This window comes from Acartia tonsa, chromosome 8 (assembly GCF_053477335.1).
Source record: "Acartia tonsa isolate MP-2025a chromosome 8, ASM5347733v1, whole genome shotgun sequence".
Lineage (NCBI taxonomy): Eukaryota > Metazoa > Arthropoda > Copepoda > Calanoida > Acartiidae > Acartia > Acartia tonsa.
In genome coordinates this window covers 42,787,040-42,812,373 of record NC_137267.1, presented here as the reverse complement: position 1 = coordinate 42,812,373, position 25,334 = coordinate 42,787,040, and the positions used below count along the sequence as shown (strand labels likewise).

General features: G+C 32.9%; 3 protein-coding genes across 3 annotated transcripts in view; all 3 read left to right on the top strand.

Moving 5' to 3' along the window:
* The first annotated feature begins 13,282 nt into the window (after positions 1-13,282).
* On the top strand, positions 13,283-14,616 carry LOC145327009 (U6 snRNA-associated Sm-like protein LSm2). The gene is made up of 3 exons (XM_080170486.1): positions 13,283-13,440; positions 14,101-14,178; positions 14,367-14,616. The coding sequence occupies exons 1-3, from the start codon at positions 13,402-13,404 to the stop codon at positions 14,535-14,537; spliced, it is 288 nt and encodes a 95-aa protein (XP_080026612.1). The 5' UTR covers positions 13,283-13,401; the 3' UTR covers positions 14,538-14,616.
* Dim1 (thioredoxin-like protein Dim1) lies at positions 14,543-16,663 on the top strand. The gene is made up of 4 exons (XM_080170485.1): positions 14,543-14,682; positions 15,137-15,310; positions 15,745-15,861; positions 16,245-16,663. Exons 1-4 carry the CDS (start codon positions 14,644-14,646, stop codon positions 16,341-16,343), a joined length of 429 nt encoding a protein of 142 aa, XP_080026611.1. The 5' UTR covers positions 14,543-14,643; the 3' UTR covers positions 16,344-16,663.
* The window catches only part of Brr2 (U5 small nuclear ribonucleoprotein l(3)72Ab), a 53,774-nt gene continuing 45,103 nt past the window's right edge, over positions 16,664-25,334 (top strand). The window contains exons 1-14 of the mRNA XM_080170482.1: positions 16,664-16,876; positions 17,138-17,219; positions 17,559-17,673; positions 18,001-18,074; positions 18,551-18,733; positions 19,162-19,258; positions 19,625-19,788; positions 21,650-21,844; positions 22,254-22,340; positions 22,719-22,852; positions 23,222-23,384; positions 23,515-23,755; positions 24,315-24,396; positions 24,754-24,870. Of these exons, the coding sequence (XP_080026608.1) occupies positions 16,713-16,876; positions 17,138-17,219; positions 17,559-17,673; positions 18,001-18,074; positions 18,551-18,733; positions 19,162-19,258; positions 19,625-19,788; positions 21,650-21,844; positions 22,254-22,340; positions 22,719-22,852; positions 23,222-23,384; positions 23,515-23,755; positions 24,315-24,396; positions 24,754-24,870 (1,898 nt within the window). The 5' untranslated portion in view covers positions 16,664-16,712. The remainder of the gene's footprint in view (positions 16,877-17,137; positions 17,220-17,558; positions 17,674-18,000; positions 18,075-18,550; positions 18,734-19,161; positions 19,259-19,624; positions 19,789-21,649; positions 21,845-22,253; positions 22,341-22,718; positions 22,853-23,221; positions 23,385-23,514; positions 23,756-24,314; positions 24,397-24,753; positions 24,871-25,334) is intronic.

Genomic DNA, 25,334 nt, shown 5'->3' with positions numbered 1-25,334 from the left:
TAAGAATCGGTTCTCAGCTATACTGAAAAAAATTATGTAGGGCATCATATTACAGACACGAATATTAAGATAAAAATCATAAAACTATTTTCAATTTTCTTAGCCGGGACCTTCTGCTCATGGGAGCTTAGAAAACAGGTTAAAATCTTATAAATTTTCATTATAATATCCACGGAATGCTGTCTATATATAATACAATGCGATAAATAATTATTCATTAATTATTCTTACTGTATATAATAATTTATATGTCATGTCATACCAAGAAAATACGCTTGTTAAGAAATTATCCATAACCCTTTTTATCTCAGAGTGTCACAGGGATATAAAGGGATAAGACAATGTACGGTAAATTAATATACATTCTCAATGATAATACAAAAATTTCCTATTCAATAGATTAAAATTATTGGTAGAAAATTTTGAACACTCTAATAATGTAATTATAAAACTTTGGGTACCAGTGTAATTTACCAAGAAGGGAGGAGACAATGGGCTGTTTATTACACTAGTCTTCAAAGTTTTATAAGGACGATTTCTTATTCGTTAGTTTACCTACTTTAAGGACTTTAAGGATTGATTAAGATAAGTGTCTAAACGATTAAACCACTAATTGTTATCAACAGGTAATTTTGTGTATCACCATTGCATTGAAGATGTACATCAATTTATCGGCCATTGTCTTATCCCTTTAGATGCCTGGTAGCTTACAGTCCATTGTTCCCTCCCACCCTGGTACAGAATACATAAACACAAACATAAATAAAGATAATTTTTCTGGACAGTGTCATAACCAAGAACATGCTTTATGCATTAATAAAAGAGATAAAAGTCTAGACTATTAGAAAAACAATTATAATCTAATGTGCCACAGGAAAATTTTATATTCTTTGTGTATGATCCTTTTAACAAAATTTCTTGAACATTACTGTTCTGAATGGATTATACATTACTAGGAAGCTTTATAAATGTCTATGGATGGTTTCAGGCTATTTTCTAACCTCCTCCATCCTTTCTTTAGAGTCTAAGGGCAAAGAAACTAGTTCTAAAATATTACTAATTTTTTGTCTGAAGTTTAGGATTTTGGTAACTACTGAAACGATTGGTTTCTGGGTGGTTTTAGTCTTTTCTTTTATATACAATTTATGGATGATTTCTCTTGGAAGTTCAGAAGAAGCCTAACCCAGAACTTTCACTTGACCAATAAGAAGCTTCACTGTCAACGTGAAACATATCGGTGAAGCAGTTAGCGAGATCGTTAGCTACACACACGAACATATTGTTTTATATAAAAAATCAAATTGTTAGTCTATTCTAAATGCTCAATTATACATTAAAACTAAGGAAACAATATTTCTTTATGACAAAAACCATGCTCGCCTAAGTGGCAATGAAAAATATCCATCAAATGTGTATCTGTCATTATCAACATGACAAAATTATACAGTAAACCCTTTCTTTGATCATAAAAACAAGGTTGACAACATACATAGGCAGCTAAGCACTAAAAAATATCTAAAAGAAATTAAGAAAACAAACAGAAATACAGATTAACATATATTAACCTAATTAAACATTTCTAAACAGACAAAAAATGGCTAAAAATGCATAAAAACACAAAAAGCTACTTGTCTTTTTATTCATAGTCACTAAAATCCAAAGAATGCCTGATTAATAAATTTTTACATTTTAATTAAACAAAAAAATGGAAAGCGCCTCATAATTAATTCTGTATGCCTGTCCGTCCGTCAGTCAGTCTGTAACGCTATGCGGGATATGTGCTTTTTTAGGCTGCTTTTTTAGACATACAACTAACATTTTCAGTGAAGATTCCTATGACCAATGCGTATCTAAATAGTCTGTATATTGTTTGTCCATCTGTCTGTCGTTTATGCTTCAAATTACATAATTTTTCTTTGTTCAAAGGTTTCGTGATTTTTTATGACAACTGAATAATACCAGCTTATACCAATAACGAAATTAATTCGGAAAAAATCACGAAAACTATGCGGGTTTTTTCAGCTGTCATTGGGGGGCAACACATCGTAAAATTGACGACCTCTCCATTTGCCCCACAAATATTATTTTAGATTTGTTTTGTTTGTTGGTTATACCTTATTCCTGTTCCCTTTATGTGATTTTAAAAATGGTTTTCTATAATGGATGTTTTCCAAGGAGGAAGGGGACATTGGGCAGTTTATTATATTAGTCCCCAAAGTATTATAATAACGTTTTCTTATTCGTTGGCTCAACAACTTTGGGGACTTTTATTGAATTCTGATTGGTTGCTTCATTAAGACGAGTGTCCAAACGTTTCAATCACTAATTGTAATCTACAGAAGGGCTAATTTTGTGTATCGTAATTAGGGAAGGATGACTTAATTTTATCGGCAATTGTCTTATCCCTTTAGATCCCTGATGTTTTCATCGTTCATGTTAAAAGGAAAACTATGTGATTGTGGGGGGGGGGGGGGGGTAATAAGTTATTCTTGATTATGACAAACAATGACAAATATCACAGAATAAATTATAACAATTTGGGGTATAGTCCTTTTCACGACATCCCTCCATAAGGAGCGATTCTTCGTATTTTTAAAATGGCTTTTTATAGGTTATTTTAGGTTAGGTTAGGTTATATTGTGTTAGGTGATTGCCCCACAGGGTTAGGTAATTGGCCCCGCAGGGTTAGAGCCCCCCGCAGGGGCTAGAAATAGGAGAAAAACTGCTGTGAAAAATACGAAGAATCGCTCCTTATGGAGGGATGTCGTGAAAAGGACTATACCCACAATTTGTACTACATTAATCCATATATTATTACTTGGATAATGCACCAGATTATAATTTACTTTAATAAAGTGATACTCGCAGCTAGCTAAAATAATGATACCACCTGTCCATCCCCTTTATCCCATCCCCTTCTACTCGATGAATGATTTGCCAAATAAGTATTAGCAACCTAAATTGATGGCAAATTTCCCCATGTCAATAAATCCACGTATCATATAACCATTCCTACATTTAAGCATCTATTATACAAAGGAGAACTATGTCAATATCAGTCAGAGTGTCCGTTTAGTCATCTCATAAGATCTCGCTAACGGCTGAACAGATTAGGTTGTACTTTGTAGTTAATATATGTCCTTTATGATTATACTGTCTCATATAGTTCAAATATCATTTTAAAATATGAATTTTTTTGCATTTAGTAACATTTTAAAAGTACAAAATAAAAACAGTAAAAATAGTTAAGCAGTAAATAATTCTGTTGTAAGTATACAATAGCACCACCTAGTTGAATTTAAAATTATTTTTTTTCTCCAAAAATAGCTATAAACCTACCAATGACCATGAAAAGCTACACTGTAAAGAAGAACCATATCGGTTCAGTGGTTAGCAAGATCCATCGGTACAGACAGACAGAGCTCCTGTTACTTTTATATAAGGATTCCTACTTGAAGATATTATTATTATTGCTTTTTATAATAGCACTCCCTAATTTTTTGCTCAACTATTATAAGTAACACATATGATGCGTGCAAAAACCAGGGTATTCTTGTGCCAATATTACGGATAGATATTTTAACAGGGATCTAAAGGGATAATACAATGGCCAGTAAATTGATGTACAACCCAATGATGATACAAAAAATTATCCCTTCTGTAGATTTATGGTTGAAACGTTTTAACACTCATGAATCAACCAATCAAAAGTTCTTAGGCAAACGAATAAGAAAACTTATATAAAACTTTGGGGACTAGTGTAATAAACAGCTCATTGTCCCCTTTCTTTCTTTCTGTATTTTATTTACTTTTTGCAGACTTAACTTATAACCAAATGTATTTTCTACGTTTATTTTAGGTTAGGTTAGGTTGAGTAAAGGTTAGATGCCTCTCCGCAGGATCAAAATCTTTTAAAATCAAAAATAAGGGGGGTGGGGATGAGGGGTTTGGATAGTATAGATTTGAATGAAAGCTCCAACCCTCCACAAACATAAAGACATCCTTTTACTTTTATACAAGGAAAAGACATAAGAATCCTTCTTAATAAAGAATGTAAATATTAACATTAATATTTTGCTACACTACTAACGACCAGAAAAACCATACTGCAAAAAATAGACCAATCCTTAAAACTAGGCAGTTATGTAAAAGTTAACTAAGACAAGGACGATACATAAAATAGTTATCTAGACAACTATCGGCGGATAGTAAAAAAATGTATATACAATTTTCTTGAGACGATTTAAATGGTGGGGTTGGAGGTACCCTCCCACAAACTAGCTATAAACCTTCCATTTAAAGGAGAACCATATCGGTGTACCGCTTTCTTACATCCTTCGTTACACACAGACAGTCAGACTAACATACATTTACTTTTTTTACGCATTACTCACGTAATCATTAAAACTTATGGGTATGTTATTTTTTAAGGATTGGCCCTTTTGGTTGAAAGATATATTGGCCACTTTAAAAGAAATGCATGTTAACCAGCTTTAAGCAATGAACCAAAATGCCTCAGGGCTTCAACTATATTATAAGCAAAATGTTTCATAGTAGCGAAGCTAATATATAATTCAAGATGTCTGTCTGTCTGACTGTCAGTCCATAAAATGTGATTTTCTCGGCTGCTATTCAAATAGGCGACTGGCTTTTTTTGTGAAGATTTCCCATACCAATAGGCAAGTATATACATAATTAATTTGGTCCGTCAGTCTGTCCGTTAGGTTATTTGATCATCTGCTCACCTTGTCCGTATTACCATCCATAATTTTGTTGTGCTTTGCTACTTATGGATGTTTTTATCCTTGTTTAACTCATGTATGTGGTATATGAGTTTTTTTTAGCAGTGCGACTATTCTAAATGCATTACTAACAATAAGTATCCAAAAAGTTGTTTTTTACCAACCCAAAACAATTTGAAACCCTTTTAATTTCGCGATATGGTTCAACGCCCTTGAAAATTGAACTATTCATATGTGTTTTTTTTTTGTATAATTCATATTGTACAAGGGAACAAGTTTTTACACGATAAAATTTAACCAAGAAAAGCTTTATCTTAAGAAATGTGACAATTCATATCTGACTCATTATGCGAAGAAAAATGAAAAGAGATACCAAAATTTGTACACATTTCAACCAATAACATAACCGGATTGTTCTTCTACTGGTATTGTATTGGCTGATTTAGTAAGTACGTCAATATATTATCTCTAAAAAATACTTTATGAGAAAAAAAATCAAGGTCAATATACTCACAAAAACAAACGAAAAAGGCTAATTTTATATTGTGTATGATAGGTAGATTTTTCAATCTTTTTTAAAGCAAGGCTTTTCTATAATTAGGGTCGGTCCGTCCGTCTTTAAAGGTAAGGTCTTATCGTTGATTTAGGCATATCAGAATTGTCCTATCGATTTCAAACTTAAAATTGCGTGAGGTACGATCAAGAAAGCGCAACAACTCTATAACCGTTACCAGAATGTCCAATAAGTCCATTTAAATATGTTGATTTTTAACCCTTTCAACAACAATTCTTTATAAAAGCGAAGCATCTCTACAATCACGTCCTAAAAATGTAAGTATGGTCTTGTTTAAGCAGTTTACAACAAATCTGCTTGTAATTTGGTTGATACTTATTTATTTTATATTCGCCTTATTCAGTTCTGACACTCTACAAGAGTTATTATTTGTTTGTCCTACCTTCTGATTTTATTGATGTTGTTATCCTCGTTTGAAATATCTTTTATTGATATCATAAATTTGAAATGAATAAAATATTTGATCCTACAAATAATGATATTGTGAAAATGCAAATTTATTTCATCATCCATTTAATCTAATAAAATTTGAAATTTATCCGCCGGAATTTTATACAAAATTTAAATGATTTTTTTTCTATTTAGGAGATTTTAATATTTTAGAGGATTTTCCTCTTGTAGGAAACACAGGGTTCTTAAGAGATAAGATAATGAACAATACATTGATGTATTGTACATTCACAATGATAATAAACAAAATTATTCCTCCTAAAATTAATGATTTTTAAGTTTTGACACTATTAGTTTTGAACTAACCAATCGAAATTCAATAAAAGTATCCAAAGTAGTATGTACTGAGCCAGCAAATAAGATAATGTGATTATAAAATCATGTCTCAATAGACGCTCAAGATTTTTGGGGACTGCTTGTATGTGTGGGCCATGTTGTCAAAACCGCGGCATTTTTTTAATTTTAGAAAAGCTTCATATAGGTCATAGGGTGGTTTCAGGCTATTTTGTTTTTAAAACCGGTTCTAAATCATTCTAAATATCAGTTTTCTAGCTCTAACAAAACTGAGTTTAATCTTAAACATCCACGGAAAGCTTTCTATAATACGAGAAATAACAAGAATTATTGAATATTCATTGACAAGAGAGGTCTAGTGATAATTTTGTCTAGTTAAAAATGCAACAAGTTTAGTTTTAGTCAATATGGATGGGGGTGGGCGGTAGGAGACATTGTAAATTGTACCAGAACCCAAATATTTAAATCAACACGTTCTCTTTTTAGTTGGACAAAATTGGCTGATTCATTAAATCTTGATTGGATGTTTTTTAACCAAAAATTTTAGTAGTTAGAGTTAGAGTTTCTTTCCTATGCCTCCTAACCCCTGCTGGTGGCTCTAATCCCTGCCGGGCCTTTACCTGCAGTACCATAACTCCGAACCCGAAATTACCTAACCTAATCAATGAAATTATTATTTTCAATTTATTTTCTAAAAAATTGTAAAGTGTTACGCTTCGAGCAAAATAATTAATTGATCCTAGTATCATCAATTGAAAATTTAGATTGCATATGTTGGTTCACATAGAGGTAATGTACCCAGGAATGAAGTAGACAATAGCAGATTAATTAGCACCTAACATTTCTACCTTGCCTAGTTGGTAGTAATAAAAGACAGCTGGTCACAATTGGATGGAATTATCCTTGTTTTTTTCTTTATCCTATTTCATTATAAGAAGAAAATATATTTGGTCTCGGTAATAATTTTTCATTTTTTCCATTTTCTCAATAAAAAGGAAAATAGAAAAAAAATATTTGTAAACAATTTATCAATGTAATGAGTATATTATATCAGGAAGCTAAAGAGATAAGACAATGGCCGATAAATTGATGTACATCACTAATAATAATACACAAAATTACCCCTTCTGTAGATTACAATTAGTGGTTGAAAAGTTTGGACACCCAACTTATTCAACCAATAAATCAAAGTTCAATGAAAGTCCTCAAATTGGTTGAGCTAACGAATAATAAAACGTTATTATAAAACTTTGGGGACTAGTGTAACAGTCCACTCTACCCTCCCTCCCTGACATAGAATAAAATACGTCATAGTTTTTATAATGGAAAAAAGATACGTGGATTTATTTCCATGGAAGATTTGTCTTCAATTTAGGTTGCTAACATGACCTCATTTATTGGTCATTTCGTTCATCAATAGGAAGGGAGGGGGTAAATGGGCTGTATCGTTATTTTAGCCAGCTGCAGATATTACTTTATTAAAGTACTAGCGGCTACGCCCCTAGAGGCCTCTAGTGGCACTTTAAATGTTTGGTTTAAAAAAAAATACGATACCTTGCAATGTTTCGAAGGAGTCTTTATCAATATTCTACGATACTTTGCAATGTTACGTAGGAGTCTCTATTCGAGAGAAAAAAATTTCGATTTATTGTGATTTCACTTGGGAGGGTGGTGGTACCCTCCCCCAAAATAGTTTTAAAAAACCTTCCCGGGAACTATGAGAAGGTGCCCTATTGAGGAGAACCCGATCGGTTCAGCGGTTAGCGAGATCCTTCGGTACAGACACACAAACACACACACTGACATACTGTTACTTTAGTATAAGGATATGAAATTCTGGTGCAACATCTAAGTAATTGTTTCAGCCAATCAAACATTATCTTTATGTTGACATAATAACTTCCTTGTAAATTAATGGATGATTCAAATTAAAAAATACATTATGCTTGTACTAGCTTTATCGTCTAGTGCTCCTTGAGGCCTCTAGGGGGTGTAGCCGCTAGTGTAGATATATAGAAAATACTTCACCAAAGTCTGATTAAAATTTGATCAAAATGGGATTAAACGACAAAACAAATCTTTTGATAAAAATTGAAAACAACAAGGATGACAACATCAAAAAGAAGCGAAGCACAAAAAAAACTTTTTTTTTAAATCACAAAAGTTAGGACACGTTCTTTAAAAAGAACATTTTCAGGAAAACCGGAGAGGGTTCAAGAACGTTGCATTCCAACCATAAAAATTTCAACGCTATAGAGGGAGGGGGGGATAATTTGGTTGTTATCATCCCTTCCTCAAAAATTGAAATTTATACCGAACCAAAATCTAATATTCCATGTTTATTGATTGCAATCAGATTTCTTTTTACTTGGATAGATTCAATTTTAAATCTAAGGAAAATCTTATTTATTTTTATGCAAAAAATATTATGTTGAAGTTTTTGTACTTCAGTTGGGTTATTCAATGGAATTTTAATTTTGATTTTTTAAGTTTGATTATATTTGGGGGAGGGAACTCGCAAAAGGGGTTTTGCCCCAAGATGTAGAGTGTAGAGCCCAATCGGTTTTGCAATCACCAGATCTTAAGCTACAGATGGACAGACAGACGGTAAGACAAACAGACCGATAGACAGACGGATAATTAAACATCGTTTTTATTATAGATTAAGTACTTTCGGTGTTTTACCTAGAAGTGCTTGTTGAAATAAATTGCAAATAATGGGGGGGGGGGGGGCGCTCTAACAAATGAAAAACTACCCCCTACACCCCTTTCCGCATATTTTCAATTTATATTTAAGAAATAAGATGAGGGGGGGGGGAGCATCTTTAGCACTCAGTGACTCAAAAGTCACTTTGAATTGGAGAGATATGATCGTACTTTCTAATTTCTCTAATATATGAAAACGAAACATACAAAGTTAAATAAACATAAAAACTAGCTTATTCAACAAAATTGATATTCAAGAGGTGGATTCTTAAAAGAAATTTGCCCCACTAATCGCTTAGTGGGGCATAATTGTTTTCGTGAAAAATCCACCAAAATCACATTAAAAATCTACAAAAATTAAACAAAATTATAGAGGGGTTATGAACATAAGATTTTATTTAATTTTTGTAGATTTTTTATGTGATATTGGAGGATTTTTCACGAAAACAATTTTGCCCCTCTAAGCGATTAGTGGGGCAATTTTTTTAAGAATCCAGCTCAGAACTCTTTAATATTCACAAGTCGTACAAGGATACATGAATAATTAAAATAACAATTTAGGGGCGTATTCAGAGAGTAGGGGCAGGTAGTTTAAAGGCCTAGAAATGCCTTGTTTTCTTTGCTGTAATTTGGGTCGGTCCGTACATAACGGTTAGCTCTTTTCGTTAATTCAATTCGTTAAAAGCGAAGCATCTCTATAATCAAGTCCTAAAATTGTAAGTATGTCATTAAACAGTATCATGTATTTACGCAGTTTTGCAACAAATTTACTTAAATTTTATTTAGACTTATGCATTAATATTCTGCTAATTAATTTATGACACTCTGCAAGTGTTAATGTTCATTTGTCCTTCCATTTCAGAGCTTTGCTTTAATGGGTATTGTCATCCTTGTTAATTTTTAATTCAACCAATTAAAAACACCCCCATGACAGTGAAGTAACACAGCTATTGATATATCTGTAAGAAACCCCTCACTGGTTGCAGATATGATGAAAATTTTTATTTGAAACTTAATATTTATAACTCTGTGCATACCCTTGTATTAAACACTTTTCTAAGAATTTTCTCAAAAAGAGTATAAATTATACAAAAGGAATAATTTTCCGCCAGAAATGAATAAATTTGCTCAATGAACTTCAAAGAATGTACTTTTCTTTAATTTCATAAAAAAATTGTTTTTTTTTGAGAAGGGAACTATTTATGAAAGTAAAGAGCTTATGAGTTTTCATTGTTGATAACATAGAATAGTTTAATTTACTAAGCAACTATAGAAAGACGGATGAACTGTTTTTGTAAAACTTCTCCTGAACAATGCACTTAAACTACAGTATGGCCCTTTAAAAGTTTCCTCTCTGATTAAACTTCAAATCTTTGTGGATTAATTCAAAAGAACATTTTGTGTTGAAAGAAATTTAACATAAACTTTTGATCTTAGTTACTTTGAACTTAGCAAAACCTTTGATATTAAAACTTGCAATTCTTATAAAAATTACCGTGAAATAAGCCTGTATTTATGAATATTTACTGTATTTGCACTAAATCTAAGATAACACAATGGCTCTTTGCATGGAAGCTTGTTGCTTTTTAAAATTTCTTTAGCTTGTTCGGGATCTACGTTTCCTTTTTATTAGCGGCTCCTATTAAAGATAGAAGAATGAAACTTCTTGTCAACATTCTCATTAATATAAAGCATAGTTAAGTATAAAACATCCATGGCTTCCGGACTGCTTTAAGGCAGGTTTTTTGCAATTTTTTTTTTTTTACATATTTTCCCGTATCTTTTGGATTATAGTATCAAAATGAGATTTTGTTCAAAGATGAAAGGACAGGTAGCTTTTTTGATTTTTTACATGTTTCCCCTTATACTTGGTGTTTTTGGTCCGATTTGTGTTTTTGTGGATAATAATATCAAAATTAAATTTTCCGTTGTTTTTAGCACCCGGAATGTAATTTACTTTGACCGTCAGTCTGTCAGTTATCATACTGAAATATAAATATTATAAAATAAAAAAAAAATTTGTTATAAAGACTTCGTGATTTTTTCTCTAATATTCTTCATTTTGAAATTGCTCTTTAAGTTACTTGACCTTATTTTTATAAATAATTTTTTTGTCCTTCGCTACTTATGGATGTTGTCATCCTTGTTTGTATGTACTCAATATACCCATGATTTTATTTACATTTCCCATGACTTAAGTATTCTATTTACAATTTCATATTCCTCTAACGTGTATTTTGATCCCCCACTCCCCCTTCAACAAGGATAGTTATCTATTGCATTGTGTTATAAACAGCTTTCTGCGAATAAAAATTGTACAAATATAGGAGTAAAAACCTGTTTTGTTAGCCCCGAGATGCCGAAGGCACGGGCTAACAAATCTGGGTTAAATATTATGATTGTACATTTTTATATTAGTAGAAAACTGGATGTAATACGATACGATATATGTTTTTTTTCAGTATGGCTTGGGACCGGTTCTAATCCAGCAGATATTAATCGGTTTCGAAGCAACATTCATAAGTAGTGAAGGCTAGTTTTTTTTCTCAATTCAATATGATGGTCTTCATTATCATGAACTAACATCACATAGATCTGCAGACAAAGTTAGTTATGAAGTATATGCTCTGTTGTTGTCATGGGAATCTTCACTATCATTTTCAGAAGCTTATCTTTTAAAGCAGTCGAGAGAATCATGTTTCCTCATGTCGTCGTGCAAGAAATTTGTAAGCTATAGCACTATGCACCAACAAAAGAGAGTAAATACACATTAGGCAGGGGAATATTAACAGGCAATTAGAAGAGGATGATAAGCTAATTGATAGATATATAACATCTAGCAAAAGTTATTAAGTTCTAGTAATTCCTAATTGGGAACTATTCAAGAAATGAAGGGATAAAAGACATGTGGATTGTTTTACGTATTCTAAGCAGTGGCGTGCAAGGGGGGTGTATCCACCCACGTGGCAAATACGCTGTACACGCCACTAATTCTACACCTATCTCTATTGTATATAGCCTGATACTTAAAAAGGGAGGAAGGTAATCAAAGTTCAAATGAAATCAAAAGAGAAATGAAAATTGGTAAAAATTCTCTTCCTAAGTTGCCTACAAACTACGTAGTTGCTGGTTATTGGTCATATATCAAGGAAGACAAAATAATCTTTAATCTTGACTAGCTATATTATGTTTAGGGGAGGGCGGGGTAGGCCTCAAAATAGCTTAAACCCGCCCAAAGATATCTATGAAGCTTATCTGAAAAGTACAAACAATACGTACCGGCAATTCGATTGCTTAAGAACTTAAGTGACTTTTAATTAACTTTGATTAGTTGGTTCATTAGGTTGAGTGTCCAAAAGTTTTAACAACTAATTTTAGAATACAGAAGGGATAATTTTATTTATCATAATTGGGGATGGTACATCAATTTATCAGCCATTGTCTTATCCCTTTAGATCCCTGCATCTACCCGAATTTACAACACACCTTGTGGCACAAATCTACATCAGCTTCTTTTCATATTCCAATTGAATAAAATATTTATACACTAAATATTCTACACAATTCTACAATAAATCTTATATGTAAAGTACACATACGGCCATAATTCGCCAAGAGGAAATAAAATACAATAGGCTTTTAGAAGTGTGAGGGAATGGCCAGAAAAATTGCCTAAAACTGTCCTGTTTGAAGCATCTTTAAAATGGAAAACAATGAGGAAAGACAAAACCTTACTACTTACTACGTGCTGATTTTAAAAGAATTGATTACAAAAGCAACAAATTCTTTTTTAACATGCACAGTGTGTTCTATAAAGATTAGTTGTATGTCTGTCATATAACTCATAAAATTTATTTTCATTTTGTTTCTTTTTATTACATCTTTCGGCCTTCTTAATATATTTCTTCTAAATAGAGATGACTTTATGGGGTAGGACGATAAATTGATAAAAAAACGAATTTGCCCCTTGCTTGGATTAATTTTGTTGTTTGAAAAGATTGAGGATATGAGTATTTGAAATTAAGTAAAAGTGTGCAAAGTTTTTGAGCAGCAAACAAATAAGAAGACGCTGTTTGATTATGAGACTTTGGTATCCGTTTTATAAACAGTTCAATGTCCCCTTTCTCCCTGATAGTAATGAAAATGAACAATCAAAAGGTTCAAAATGAAAATAACATGGCCTAAAATTCATGATTTGATGTTGTCAATTTGATGTCACATGTAATAAATATTTTAGTTTAAAATCATACTGAAAGCTTCCATAGTAAAGTTCACTCAATAGCTCTGGTTGGCGAGATCCTAACGAATAAATAAAAAACCCTAGTACTTTATAGAAAAGATATTTTTAATAAAAAAAAGTTTACTTGTCATAAAACGTAAAACTTTTATTTTACCAATTTTATTATAAGATATGTTAGTATTATGAAAATTAGGAAGACGACATTAAAATAGCTCGGATGCCGCGTAGAGTTATATTAGTCTAAACAACAAACATGGCCGCGTGTGTAGCAAAATCGTTTTGCCGGCGTATATCGTAAAAAATACGTTTATTATAATGATTTTAAAAAAATTATTTAATGTTTTATTAATATTTTTGTATTTTCAGATCATTTTTATGGTCCTGTGTTAGTTGACATGCTATTTTATTCATTTTTCAAGTCCCTAGTTGGAAAGGTAATTATTAGTAATTTGGAGATATATAGCGGTTTCGTAACTTGTACTTTGTTGTTGTTGTCTGATTTTTACAGTCAGCAGCTGAATTTTGGATATTGTCTTAAATACAAAATAGTAGGTACTTTTTTCGGTAATTTATTGTCTTATTTGTTTAAAATTTTGAGTTTTGGTTCTAAAATAACGTAAATTTTCACTACATTCAATTATTGCATCCGAAATTTGATTTGCAAGAGATAATTATCAATGTTGCTAATATTAGATGTTATTTCACCTTCAATGTTGTACAATTTATTTTATAACGTTAAACTTGTTGCAGTAAAATTGTTATGTTATACCTAATAAACAAATAATTCACATTTATTAAAAACGCTTAAGCGCTTAGACCGTTTCTTTCACGCTATATGGATCTCAATTGTCTAATTCAATGACAATCCATGCAACTAGCTCGTAAACAATATATTTGACGGCCGCCCTACCATTTTTGGTATCTAGTCCAATAAGGCCTAGTGCTCTCGATCCTCACAGTGCCTGATGGGTTTCTAAACCGTTTCCTCTTATTTTTAAAATAAATTAAAAAATAGGAGAGGGAGGTCTCTCTCTTCCTTCTTCTTATTACTCCTTTTCTTTATTACTTCTAATAATTGTTTTTATTTTATTTAGGACGTAGTCGTTGAGTTGAAAAACGATCTGTCTATCTGTGGAACTCTTCACTCAGTCGATCAGTATCTTAATATCAAGGAATTTAACGTTCATTTTGTTTTTGTTTTTCGCACTATACAGTTTACATATTAGAAACTGAAATATTTTAAAGAGGGGACGTCAAAAATGTTGAATTAATCCGTTTAGTAATATATTTCTGATAATTTTAAACAACCAATCCATTAATTTTATTCCAATAATTCATAATGAACGGTTTGTTGATTTAGTTGGTAGATATCTCAATCACAGACACTGACAAGTACCCTCATATGCTCAGTGTCAAGAACTGCTTCATCCGTGGTTCAGTTGTTAGATACGTCCAGCTTCCATCTGACGAGATCGATACCCAGCTCCTTCAAGACGCTACCCGTAAGGAGGCCCAGCAGAGCAAGGCTTAACCAGTGAATTATCTAAAGATAAAATACAATAAAGTGATAAAAGAACTTTCGTGATCATAGTTAAAATACATTTAATTAATAAAGTTAAAGCAAAAAATCAGCCAAGATGAGTTTTATGCTTCAGCATCTTAACAATGGATGGCAGGTAATGATATTTTCCTTCTCTTAAATTTTGAAACATTCAAACCAGTTGTAACCGACAACGTTATTAATTAGAAAAAAATATTTGGTAATTTCAGCCAATTGTTTTTACTAATTTTGGGGGACAACGCTTCTATTATCTACCCCCCCAAAAATTATCATAGATTTTTTTCACATATGCCTTATTCTTGCATTAAAACGCAGGAAAGGAAACTTAGTTATTTTTGAAGGGAGGAGTGGGCTGTCTATATCTTGTCCCCGAAACTTACCCGTAGATAAGCCCTGTTAAGAGTTCTCTAGGAAGTAACACAAAATCAGAGACAGTCAATTACATTAGAAAATTAGGTTCAAAGCTTTAAAATTGGTTGTATTTATTGAATAGAAGTAACACTAGGTAAATATTAAGGAGGCCTTTTTACTGGATTATTTACCATATACACATACTATTGATGATGTAGGTTGACCAAGCCATCCTGTCTGAGGAGGACCGTGTGGTCCTAATTAGATTCGGTCATGACTGGGACCCGACCTGTATGCAGATGGACGAGACCCTGTTCTCTCTGGCGGAGAAGGTCAAAAACTTCTGTGTCATCTATCTGGTTGACATCAGTGAGGTCCCGGATTTTAACAAGGCAAGTTGTTAAGAAGCTTTTTTCATATGCATTCTTATTGATTATAAAATCATTTTGTAATTTTTAAGACAGATTTTTACATGTTATTATATTAAATACCAGCGGGTTTTCCCACTTAAGGTCTCTAGGGGCACTTGAGGTGAGGAGGAGTCTACAATTCACTTCAAATTTTCGGGGAAGGGGGGGGGGGGGTTTCTAGTTGCATTTGTAGGGGAGGGTGGAGATAGCCTCCCCTAAAATAGATATAAAAATTATCTGGCTTCCCTTTAAAGGAGAACCATATCGGTTCAGTAGTTAGCTAGATCCTTTACTTTAAACACACACAGTTAGACAGACTAACCTCTTGTAACTTTTAAATTGGATAACATCTTAGTTTCCTGCAATCTTTAATAAATTACAATGTATTTTTTTTAATTTTTTATATTTTTTGATAGATGTACGAGTTGTACGACCCTTGCACCGTTATGTTCTTCTTCCGTAACAAGCACATAATGATTGATTTGGGAACTGGTAACAACAACAAGATCAACTGGCCCATGGAGGATAAACAGGTACAAAAATACATTCACAATGATGATAAACAGAATTACTCCTTATGTACAACAAGATTATTGGTTGAAAAGAGTGAATGCTACTAGTAAGGAACCAATCAAGATTCATGCTAAAAGTTTTGAGCCAACGAATGAAATGAATAACAGTCTTTTAAACTTTGGGGACTAAACTAGTGTAATTTAATGTTAAATATTTACTCTGAAATTAGTTCGAAACGTAGGACGTATATCTACTTATTATATTCCTTAAAAAATATTGTTAACATTTCCCTTCATATTATCTTGGGGTTGGTTGATTATTTTAAAGATAATGTTAATAAGGCTCTTCCATAGGTATTTGTTTCAGAAGTTTTGAAGAAATCTTAAATTGAATACTTTTTTAGGAACTGATTGACATCATAGAAACAATCTATCGTGGGGCCAGAAAAGGCAGAGGTCTGGTCGTGTCTCCCAAGGACTATTCCACCAAATACAGATACTAAGCTGATCATTTTTTCTATTATTATTGGAGAAGGATGGCTATTCGTTTAATCAACAAATAAAATCGTGGTTATTTATGTTTATGTTCGTTCTAAATGTAATCTGTAATGACAAATCATAACATCAGTTTTGAAAATCATGTATTTTCAAATCACAGAAAAACCTTCTTTCTTCATGATTTAAATATTTGGTTTAGGTCATAATTCATTGTCATCGTAATTAGCCAATATCACAATGTTTTTTTTGTATTTTTAAAATTAAAGATAATGATTGTTTGCACAATTTTTCTTTATTAAATGGCACAATAATTTTCTTTTCCTAGTTTCAGATTTATTTCTATTCCACCACCCTAGCATAAAGGCGGTAGGAAAATGGCGGACCAAACGGCCCGCTCGCTGCAGTACGAGTACAAGGCAAACTCTAATCTCGTACTGCAGGCGGATCTGCGGTTGATTGAGAGGCGTGCCAAGGATGAGGCTACGGGCGAGGTTCAGTCCCTTACGGGCAAAATGTTGGGAACAAAAATGGGCGACAGGTAGGAATTTTTTCGTTTTACCCTTTTTCGGTTTGTTTGTTGTATTATTATGTAGGGGTGTATATTTTCAATAATCCCCCAAGTGGAGAAGAGAAACCTATTTTGACTAGATGAATTTGGGAAAGAGATAAAGGAAAAGGGAAAGAAAGAGAGAGGGTGTAATTAAAGAAATTCAACTAGGTTGGAAAATATATACCCCTGCTAAATTATATATAAGATTGTGCAGTTGTTCAGATTGATCAAATATTTTATCTTGTTTAGGTACCTAAGAGAAAAGCCTAAAAAGTCTGATGAGAAACGAGAGAAAAGACAAAAAAGAGACGAGGCACAGCAAAATTTTAAGGTTAGTTTAATTTTAAAGCTTTTTTGATTTTTATGACTAAAATATCATTGATATTAAATAATGAATTTGGAAAGAAAAACTGTTAAAAGAGTAAAATGTACAATTTTTACACATAAGAAGTTTAGTTATTTATTGCATCGTTCTTTAGACAACTTTCCGCGGATAGTAAATGGAAAGAATTATTAAATTAATTCCAGTTATGTTGGCCCCGATTGGCCGAAAACTCGGGCCAACAAATGAGGGATTGAATTTATGATTTTCATTTCGTTATTCGAGGAAAAATTGTCTATTACGAATCGGTTTCAAAGCTGTACATGAAACAAGATTATTTTATTTTAGGGAGGAAAGACAGCCGTGTCAGACAAGCTGAGCGAATTTGCTGGCGTGTATTACACCCCAAAGACACAAGAGACAAGACAAACCTATGAGGTTCTACTCTCATTTATCCAGGAAAGTCAAGCAGATTAAACTAATGATCAGGATTTTTTATGAACTTATTTTTATTTATACGCTTATTATGTTGTCTTATACGACCTTAGAATGTGTTACTATATCTAGATTTATATGATTCTATCCCCAATTGATTATTGTAATTTCGCCATTTTAAAAATAGATAGGTCAATAGAAAATAAATTATCCTTCAATGAAGCATTTTCTCTTTTAAGTTTTTTAAAGATCTTGCAAAGCCTTTTTTTGCACTTAACTATATTTTTTAGCCAATTTGGACAGTTTGTATTTTTTTTTTTTTTTTGAAAAGTTTAATCTGACGAACTTTAGGAAGCTCTTGGTGATCAACCTAGGGATATTCTTGCTGGTGCTGCCGATGAGATCCTGGTCACTTTGAAGAATGATAAGGTAGGTACCTACTGGAATAATACCTGCCAAAAATTATTATCAAAAAATATATTCTGACAGATTTAGAGTCAAAATTAGTGCTGAACTGTATGTAATGATACTTTATGACACCAAATAGTAAAATTAAAGTCTGCTGTTAACATGATCGATGTGAATAAGGAATATAATTGTCATGTTTATTTCTAAATGAGCCTTCCAAAAATATGTTTTAATAAAAATAAATTTCCCCTGAAGTTCCTGTCAAGCACTGAACCCCTTCCCCCTATTTTTTAAAGGACTAAAAATTAATGTGGATATTAAAGATTTTTGTCTATGCCTGACACTGCGTGGCTACCAGTACCCAATAAAACCTTATCTAACTTGACCAAGAGTAATAAGTAAGACGAAATCTATACGCCCCTGCCCCTTATTTTCAATTTATTTCTATTAAGGGGGGGAGGGGACGTCTGTGCTTAAATTAAAATATCCATATTTAGGTAACAAGCAAAGACAAGAAGAAAAATACAGAAGATTTCTTGGGTCCCCTGGCTGAGGAAAGGTTTGCTCTGCTAGTCAATCTGTGCAAGAAAATCACAGACTTTGGTCATGATGCCAGTGCTGCCAAGGATGACGGGATTGATGAAACTTATGGTATCCCAGTACAGTTTGATAACTACGAGGTAAGATAAAATAATAAAATACGTCAGGGGTGTATTTTCTGCATGGGATCCTTGCAATATATGATATAATAAATACTTAAAAAACTGGTTTTACTTGATATTTGAACTCGGCCATAGGGGGAAAATGAAATATTTTTTGCAGCAAGGAAAATAAATTAAACTTATATAATATTAAATACATCCCTGCTTTTCGTTTAATAAACTTAAAATTTTTGCAAAATTCATAAAATTGAAAAAGTGTAATATAATATAAGTCAAACCCGTTTGTTGGTTCTTATTCTTAAGGTAGGTATTTTGTGTATTTAATCTTAAATCGTTGCTTTAAGTCTGCTTAATAAGTTTTGGCACTCGTTTTTCTTACCATCTGATGTTCTTGTATTTATTAGTAATTTTTTAATTTTAAGTACCAAGTCTAAATCTGTTATTAGGACGAAGGAGGTGATGGAGAGGATGTTTACGGTGAGGTGAGAGGGGAGAGAGGAGATGATTCTGATGAGGATATGAGTGATGATGAACCTGTACTTGGTTAGTAGAACAGCTTCTTAAAAAGGATACAGGGAGAGGACAATAAAGGATAAATGAAGTCTCAATTTTTAAGAATTATAATTATGCCATAATGGCTTATAAATATAAGTGAGGCAGAGATATCTTTCTTTCCAAGGGCTTTTTTATTTGACTAGAACTCTAGTTATTTATATAAGTTACTTTTCCCAAAACCTCTAGGGAGGTTAGAAATATAGCTTTAAACCAACCCAAGATATTTATAAAGCATATCGGAAAAGTACTACCAATTCGGACAAGTAATTTTCGAGATCTGTAGCTTCAGACAAAAAAACCTTACAACTTTATATTATTTACATACAACTCCAATGTATGTTATTTTTTTTATAGGTGAAGACACAGGTATCCGTGGTTATTCTGACGTACAGACGGCCGACAGCTTTGCCAAGCACGAGAAGATGCTGCATCCCCTGGATATTGACGCGCATTGGCTGCAGAGGAAGCTGAGCAAGTACTACGAGGAGGCCATCACTAGCCAGAAGAAAAGTATTGAAGTAAGTTCATAATTAAAATTAATATTTTCTAACCCAGATTCCCAGGTTTCTAACGGGATAAGACAATAGCCAATAAATTCTTGTACATCCACAATGATGATGCATAGAATACATTACAATCAGTGGTTGAAATGTTTAAACCAGTGCACACTGGTCTGAAAACGCAGTTTTAGGTCAAAAACTCGTTTTCAGCCGTCTTTTGGCCGATTTTAATGCCCAATACAGCAAATTAGGGGTTTTATGTGTCAGGGAGTCCATTTATGAAAAAAAAAATACATGACCTCGAAGGTCAAAGACCGTTAAAATGACCTTTAAAGTCTGATTTTTGCCGTTCCCGAGGTTTTATTGGACATTTAGGGCGGGAAGGAGTTGTCAAATCAAGAAGACTCTGAAATACTTTTTTGTAGACAATTGCATTGGCTAAATATCATGTGAAGTAAAAATTTTTGTAAGTATAACCAGTTTTTCACCAGCTTCAAATTTCAAATTTGCGCGTTTTTAATTTTTAATATCTTGATTATTTTATCTAAATTTTCTTGATTTTATCCATTTAGAAAATATTTTAAATCATTGTTATTTCATCTTACTAGAGGCTAATAAAATTATGGCATATTTTTATAAGGATATGCATTTGTTTGTGTGTTTGAATGTGTGTGTGTGTGTATTCTTGTTTCTCCTCACTCTACGCTACGAAATAACAAGGCGCGAAACACACACACACACACACGAAGAAACATAAAGAGTAGGCTGAAAGAATAATATCAATTATATGAATATAAAACAATAAAATTGACATTTAAAAATTTATTTTAACTAACCTACATGAAATATAACAGATTTTTATACTATTTAGCTATTTCGTATGTTTTCATTTTGTTTATTAGATATTACTCCGCAAAAATAGATCCTTCCCCCCTCTACGTGCGTCGGAATAATTCTAAATTACAACATCGATGAAATTTAATCGATCTATTAGTTTTTAAGATAATGCAAAAAACGAACAAAACCGGATGCCATATATATCGTGAAATATGAAGCTAATTGCAATACCAACAAATTCTCTTTAATAAACATGCGAAAAGCTCAGAGAGTACTCAATAAGAAAATTTTGCCAAACTTACCCTTATCTTAAAAACTAAGAAAAAAAAACACATTTTTGCATTTTGTACCATTTTTTGTGTTATAAATAATTTTTGAACTTATATAGGACTTATTTTAGTTGGACAATTTCCAACATGCGGATATTTGATTTTATCAGATTTAAGCAAGTATAGCCAATTTAACAATGTCAATAATACGTTCTCAGATTTTAGAGTTCTGCAGCTTTGGCCCCAAATTATTTCAAAAAACATATTATCAACATGGGTTGATATTTAAAATATAGGTGGCCCAGGATGTCTTTAAAGGCTGGCAGGTCAACTTTTGTCTAAATTGATGGGTAGGAAAAATTAAATTGTTGACCCCTCCGGACCAGTGTGCAGTGTTGTGGATCCGGAACCGGATCCGCATTTTTTTGAGACCAAGGATCCGGATCCGCAAAAAAATGCGGATCCGGATCCTGGGGTATACATTTATGGAAAAATCTACCTAAATTTATATAAAATAGTCTCTTAGAAAGACATTCTCGTGATGAGAGCCAATCTTTAAGGTAAGCCATAGTAATGTACACGGAGTGAAGGGGACAAGGATCCGGATCCTTGACAATAAAAATAAAATCACCAAATTTTTCAAAAAAATATTTATTCTTTAATCTTGAAGTCAAAAATACTTTTAATTTTCAAGTCTGAATTAGGTTCATTTCTATGTAAATAACAGATTAAATGCCAAAATTCATCATAGAATCATTAATGTATTTTATTAGGTTTTAGACATCCTACAGAAGTCAGACAACCAGCGAGAGCTAGAAAACCAGCTTGTCCTGTTGTTGGGCTACGACTGCTTTGACTTCATCAAGATGTTGTTGAAGAACCGGAACATGGTGTTGTACTGCACCCTGTTGGCCAGTGCACAGAGCGAGGTCGAGCAGTCGGCCATCAAAGCCAAGATGTCACAGGATAATATAATATCATAATAGTTTTGATACATTTTTTTTCAAATGACGTACAAATCTTACACTATGTTAAACAACTTTGGTAAATTAACACCCTTGGATTGCACTACTTTTGAATTGAATGCTAAACTTTATCAATCATATAATTAGGTTTTTATATTCATATTTTTTGTTTTAAAAAGGAAGAAAATATTAATCTTTTTGGGGGAGAGTAATTTTTGTAGGAGCCCCCCCCCCCCACCTGTTTTACTCCCTCCTTCTTCTGAGAAATAGCTTAAAACCGCCACGGGACTAGTAGATATTTTTAAAATCCTAATAAGCACAATCTAGTCGTTTCAGCAGTTAGCGAGATCTTAAGCTTCGGACAGCTTGCTACAATGTACTATGGATGATATTATTTATTTCATAACAGGATCCAGACCTTGTCCGTATCCTGAAACAGCTGGAGGGTGAGGGAGACGATGATGACAGTGCTGAGACTAAGGAACAGAAGGCCGCTAAGGTAGGAAACTCATACATACTACAGATGAAAGTACGGACAAAGTGAGTTATAGAGTAGATACTCGATGGCTAGAATTAGGTGTCGGTTTTATCAAATTTCTCTCTATTGACGGACATTGGAAAAAACACTTAAAATTGTAAATTAGGCTTAACTCACTAAAACATGGAAATATAATTTTTAGTCTAATTTGGTGCTTTCACTCACACCTATTATTTGACCTCCGAAAGCCATTCCTTATTTGTAGTTTTTTTGTAACAAAGAAATGTTTTTAGTTTTAACCTGTGTGTTTTACTTAAACCAATATAACAATAACATAAGCACCATATTTGTGGTACAAATGCGGGAAACCCCCCTAGAAATCACAAAATATTTTCTCAGGCCAATATGGAGCGTAACCAGATGTGCGAAGAGGTTGCCAGATGCAAAAATCTTAACCTGGAAGAAATTGCCTTCTCCCAGGGGTCTCATCTTATGGCAAATAAACGTTGCCAGCTACCTGATGGGTCATTCAGGTAAATCTTGCTTACTTTGCTTTGCATTTAATATTAAATTGAATTATTCTTTAATAAAGAGATGAGATTAAAAAAAAATATGAATTTAAAGTTATTTATATATAAGAATGGATGGAAAATTTTAATAACGTTAACAGATTGACTAATTTACTTTTGCATTTATTTAACATTATTTGATGATATTTTGTTCTTCTATTTTGCACATTGAACTTTACATTAAACTGAAACCTAGTATATTCACAAAAAAAATACTATTATAACTCGTATAAGGTGCTTTACATCACTTGTTTTCGTTCGTGCATAGTCTCCTTTTAGAATTATTAGTAAATACCTACCAAGTGCAAAGTTAATTAAATGAATCTCGTTTAGAAAACAAAAGAAGGGTTATGAAGAAGTTCACGTACCTGCTCTGAAGCCTAAACCCTTTGCAGCCGACGAGAACCTTGTCCCGATTGAGTCACTGCCAATGTTTGCTCAGCCAGCATTTGAAGGATTCAAAGCACTGAATAGGATTCAGTCAAGATTATACAAGGTAATTAGGATTAGTTAAAGCGCAGCATTAGGATGCACTATTTGTAAAGGTAAATAAATAGCTTCTTTTAAAGCCTTTTTAGAGATCTTACAAATCAGACTTGATTTACATAAAATTTTTTTCTATTCAGGCTTGTATGGAATCAGACGAGAACCTGTTGCTGTGTGCCCCCACCGGTGCTGGTAAGACCAACGTTGCCCTGCTGACCATGCTGCACGAGATCGGCAAGCATGTCCAGGAGGACGGAACCATTAACGCCGACAGCTTCAAGATCATCTACGTGGCGCCCATGAGGTCACTGGTACAGGAGATGACGGGTAACTTTGGCAAGAGGCTGGCAAAGTATAACATCACTGTCTCGGAGTTGACAGGTATTGTCCTCTTTGGAAGAAATCTACGAAATTAATTTGATATTTTGAGAAAATCGGTTTTCCCCCTTTTTTTTCGGACTGTCAATCATATCCGTTTCTTTTTTTAATGCCATTATTTGTTTTGTTGCGAAGAGCAAAATTATTCTATACATTAGCATGCAGAAAAATACTTTTATGTTATTTTAACCAGCAAAGTTGTTAAAACGTTTGAACACTCAATACAATCAACCATTCAAAATTTAATAAAAGTCTCCCAAAGATGTTAAGCCTACAAATAAGAAAACTTAATTATAAAATTTTGGAAACTAGTGTAATAAACAGACCAATGTCCCGCCCCTCCTTTCCCGAAAACACTTAAATACTATAGGCTGATAAACAAGCTTCTACTAGGGTCTTTTCTTCAGATGTGGTAGTGGCTAGAATATAGCATAGAACCCTCCCAGGACATATATAAGGCTACCCTAAAAATCATCACTATTGGATAAGACAATCCTGAGATTTTTTGCTTCAAAACAATACAGCCTTACTATTTAAAATTATAGGTGTAAAAATATTTTAGGTGATAACCAGTTGACAAAAGAGCAGATAGCAGCCACTCAGATTATTGTATGCACTCCAGAAAAATGGGATATTATTACAAGGTTAGACTTTTTCATATTTTGGATTGTATTTCATCTATTAAATAAATGTATGTATAATCCAGACAACTACATAGCCCAAGTGGTGGAGACTCTTTTCGATTGCGAGCAAGTTGCTTTCTGTAGGGACTCGGCTGTGTTTATATTTCTGACGCTATTAGCTGATTACAAAGACCCAATACAAAATCAGGACATGGTGCCTTACATACAGCTCATGTCCCCTCTATTCTTTGACACCTTAATTTTAAAACAATAATAGTACTTAAGCGACGGATATATCTAAGCTGTATGACGTTGAAATATTCTAAACTTCAAAATGAGGAAATCTTACGTTTTAGACTTAAATATTTAAAATTTTAGGAAAGGAGGCGAGCGAACGTACACCCAGCTAGTAAAGCTGGTCATCTTTGACGAGATCCATCTACTACACGATGAAAGAGGACCCGTTCTAGAGACATTGGTTGCCAGAGCAATTAGGTAATATTATAGAGATGCTACGCACCTTACTTTTTTGTACCTTATGGCCCTAGGAATACATTTTCCAAAAATAGAATTATTATTTCGTGTAAAATATGGTTTTTGTGAGGGCAAACTATCATTCTGCTTAAAATGGACAAACGGACTTTCTGGTGTTTGGCTTTATTAATTGAACCTAGCTGTTACAAGAATCTACATAACATGTTTGGAATCAATAGGACAATTTTAACATGTATAAAATAACTATAATAGCGTTCCGTTACGTAATCCGTGGAAACCCTTTTGTCTGCTAGCTAATAGTTTTCTTTTCTTCAGGTAAGATCTCGACTGTGCTTATATTTCTAACGCAATAAGCTGATTTCAAAGACCCAACACAAAGTTGGGACAGGGTCCCCGCCCTCTAGACAGAGTTACATTTAGCTCATACCCCTCTATTCTTTTGATACAATACATGCAATGAATGT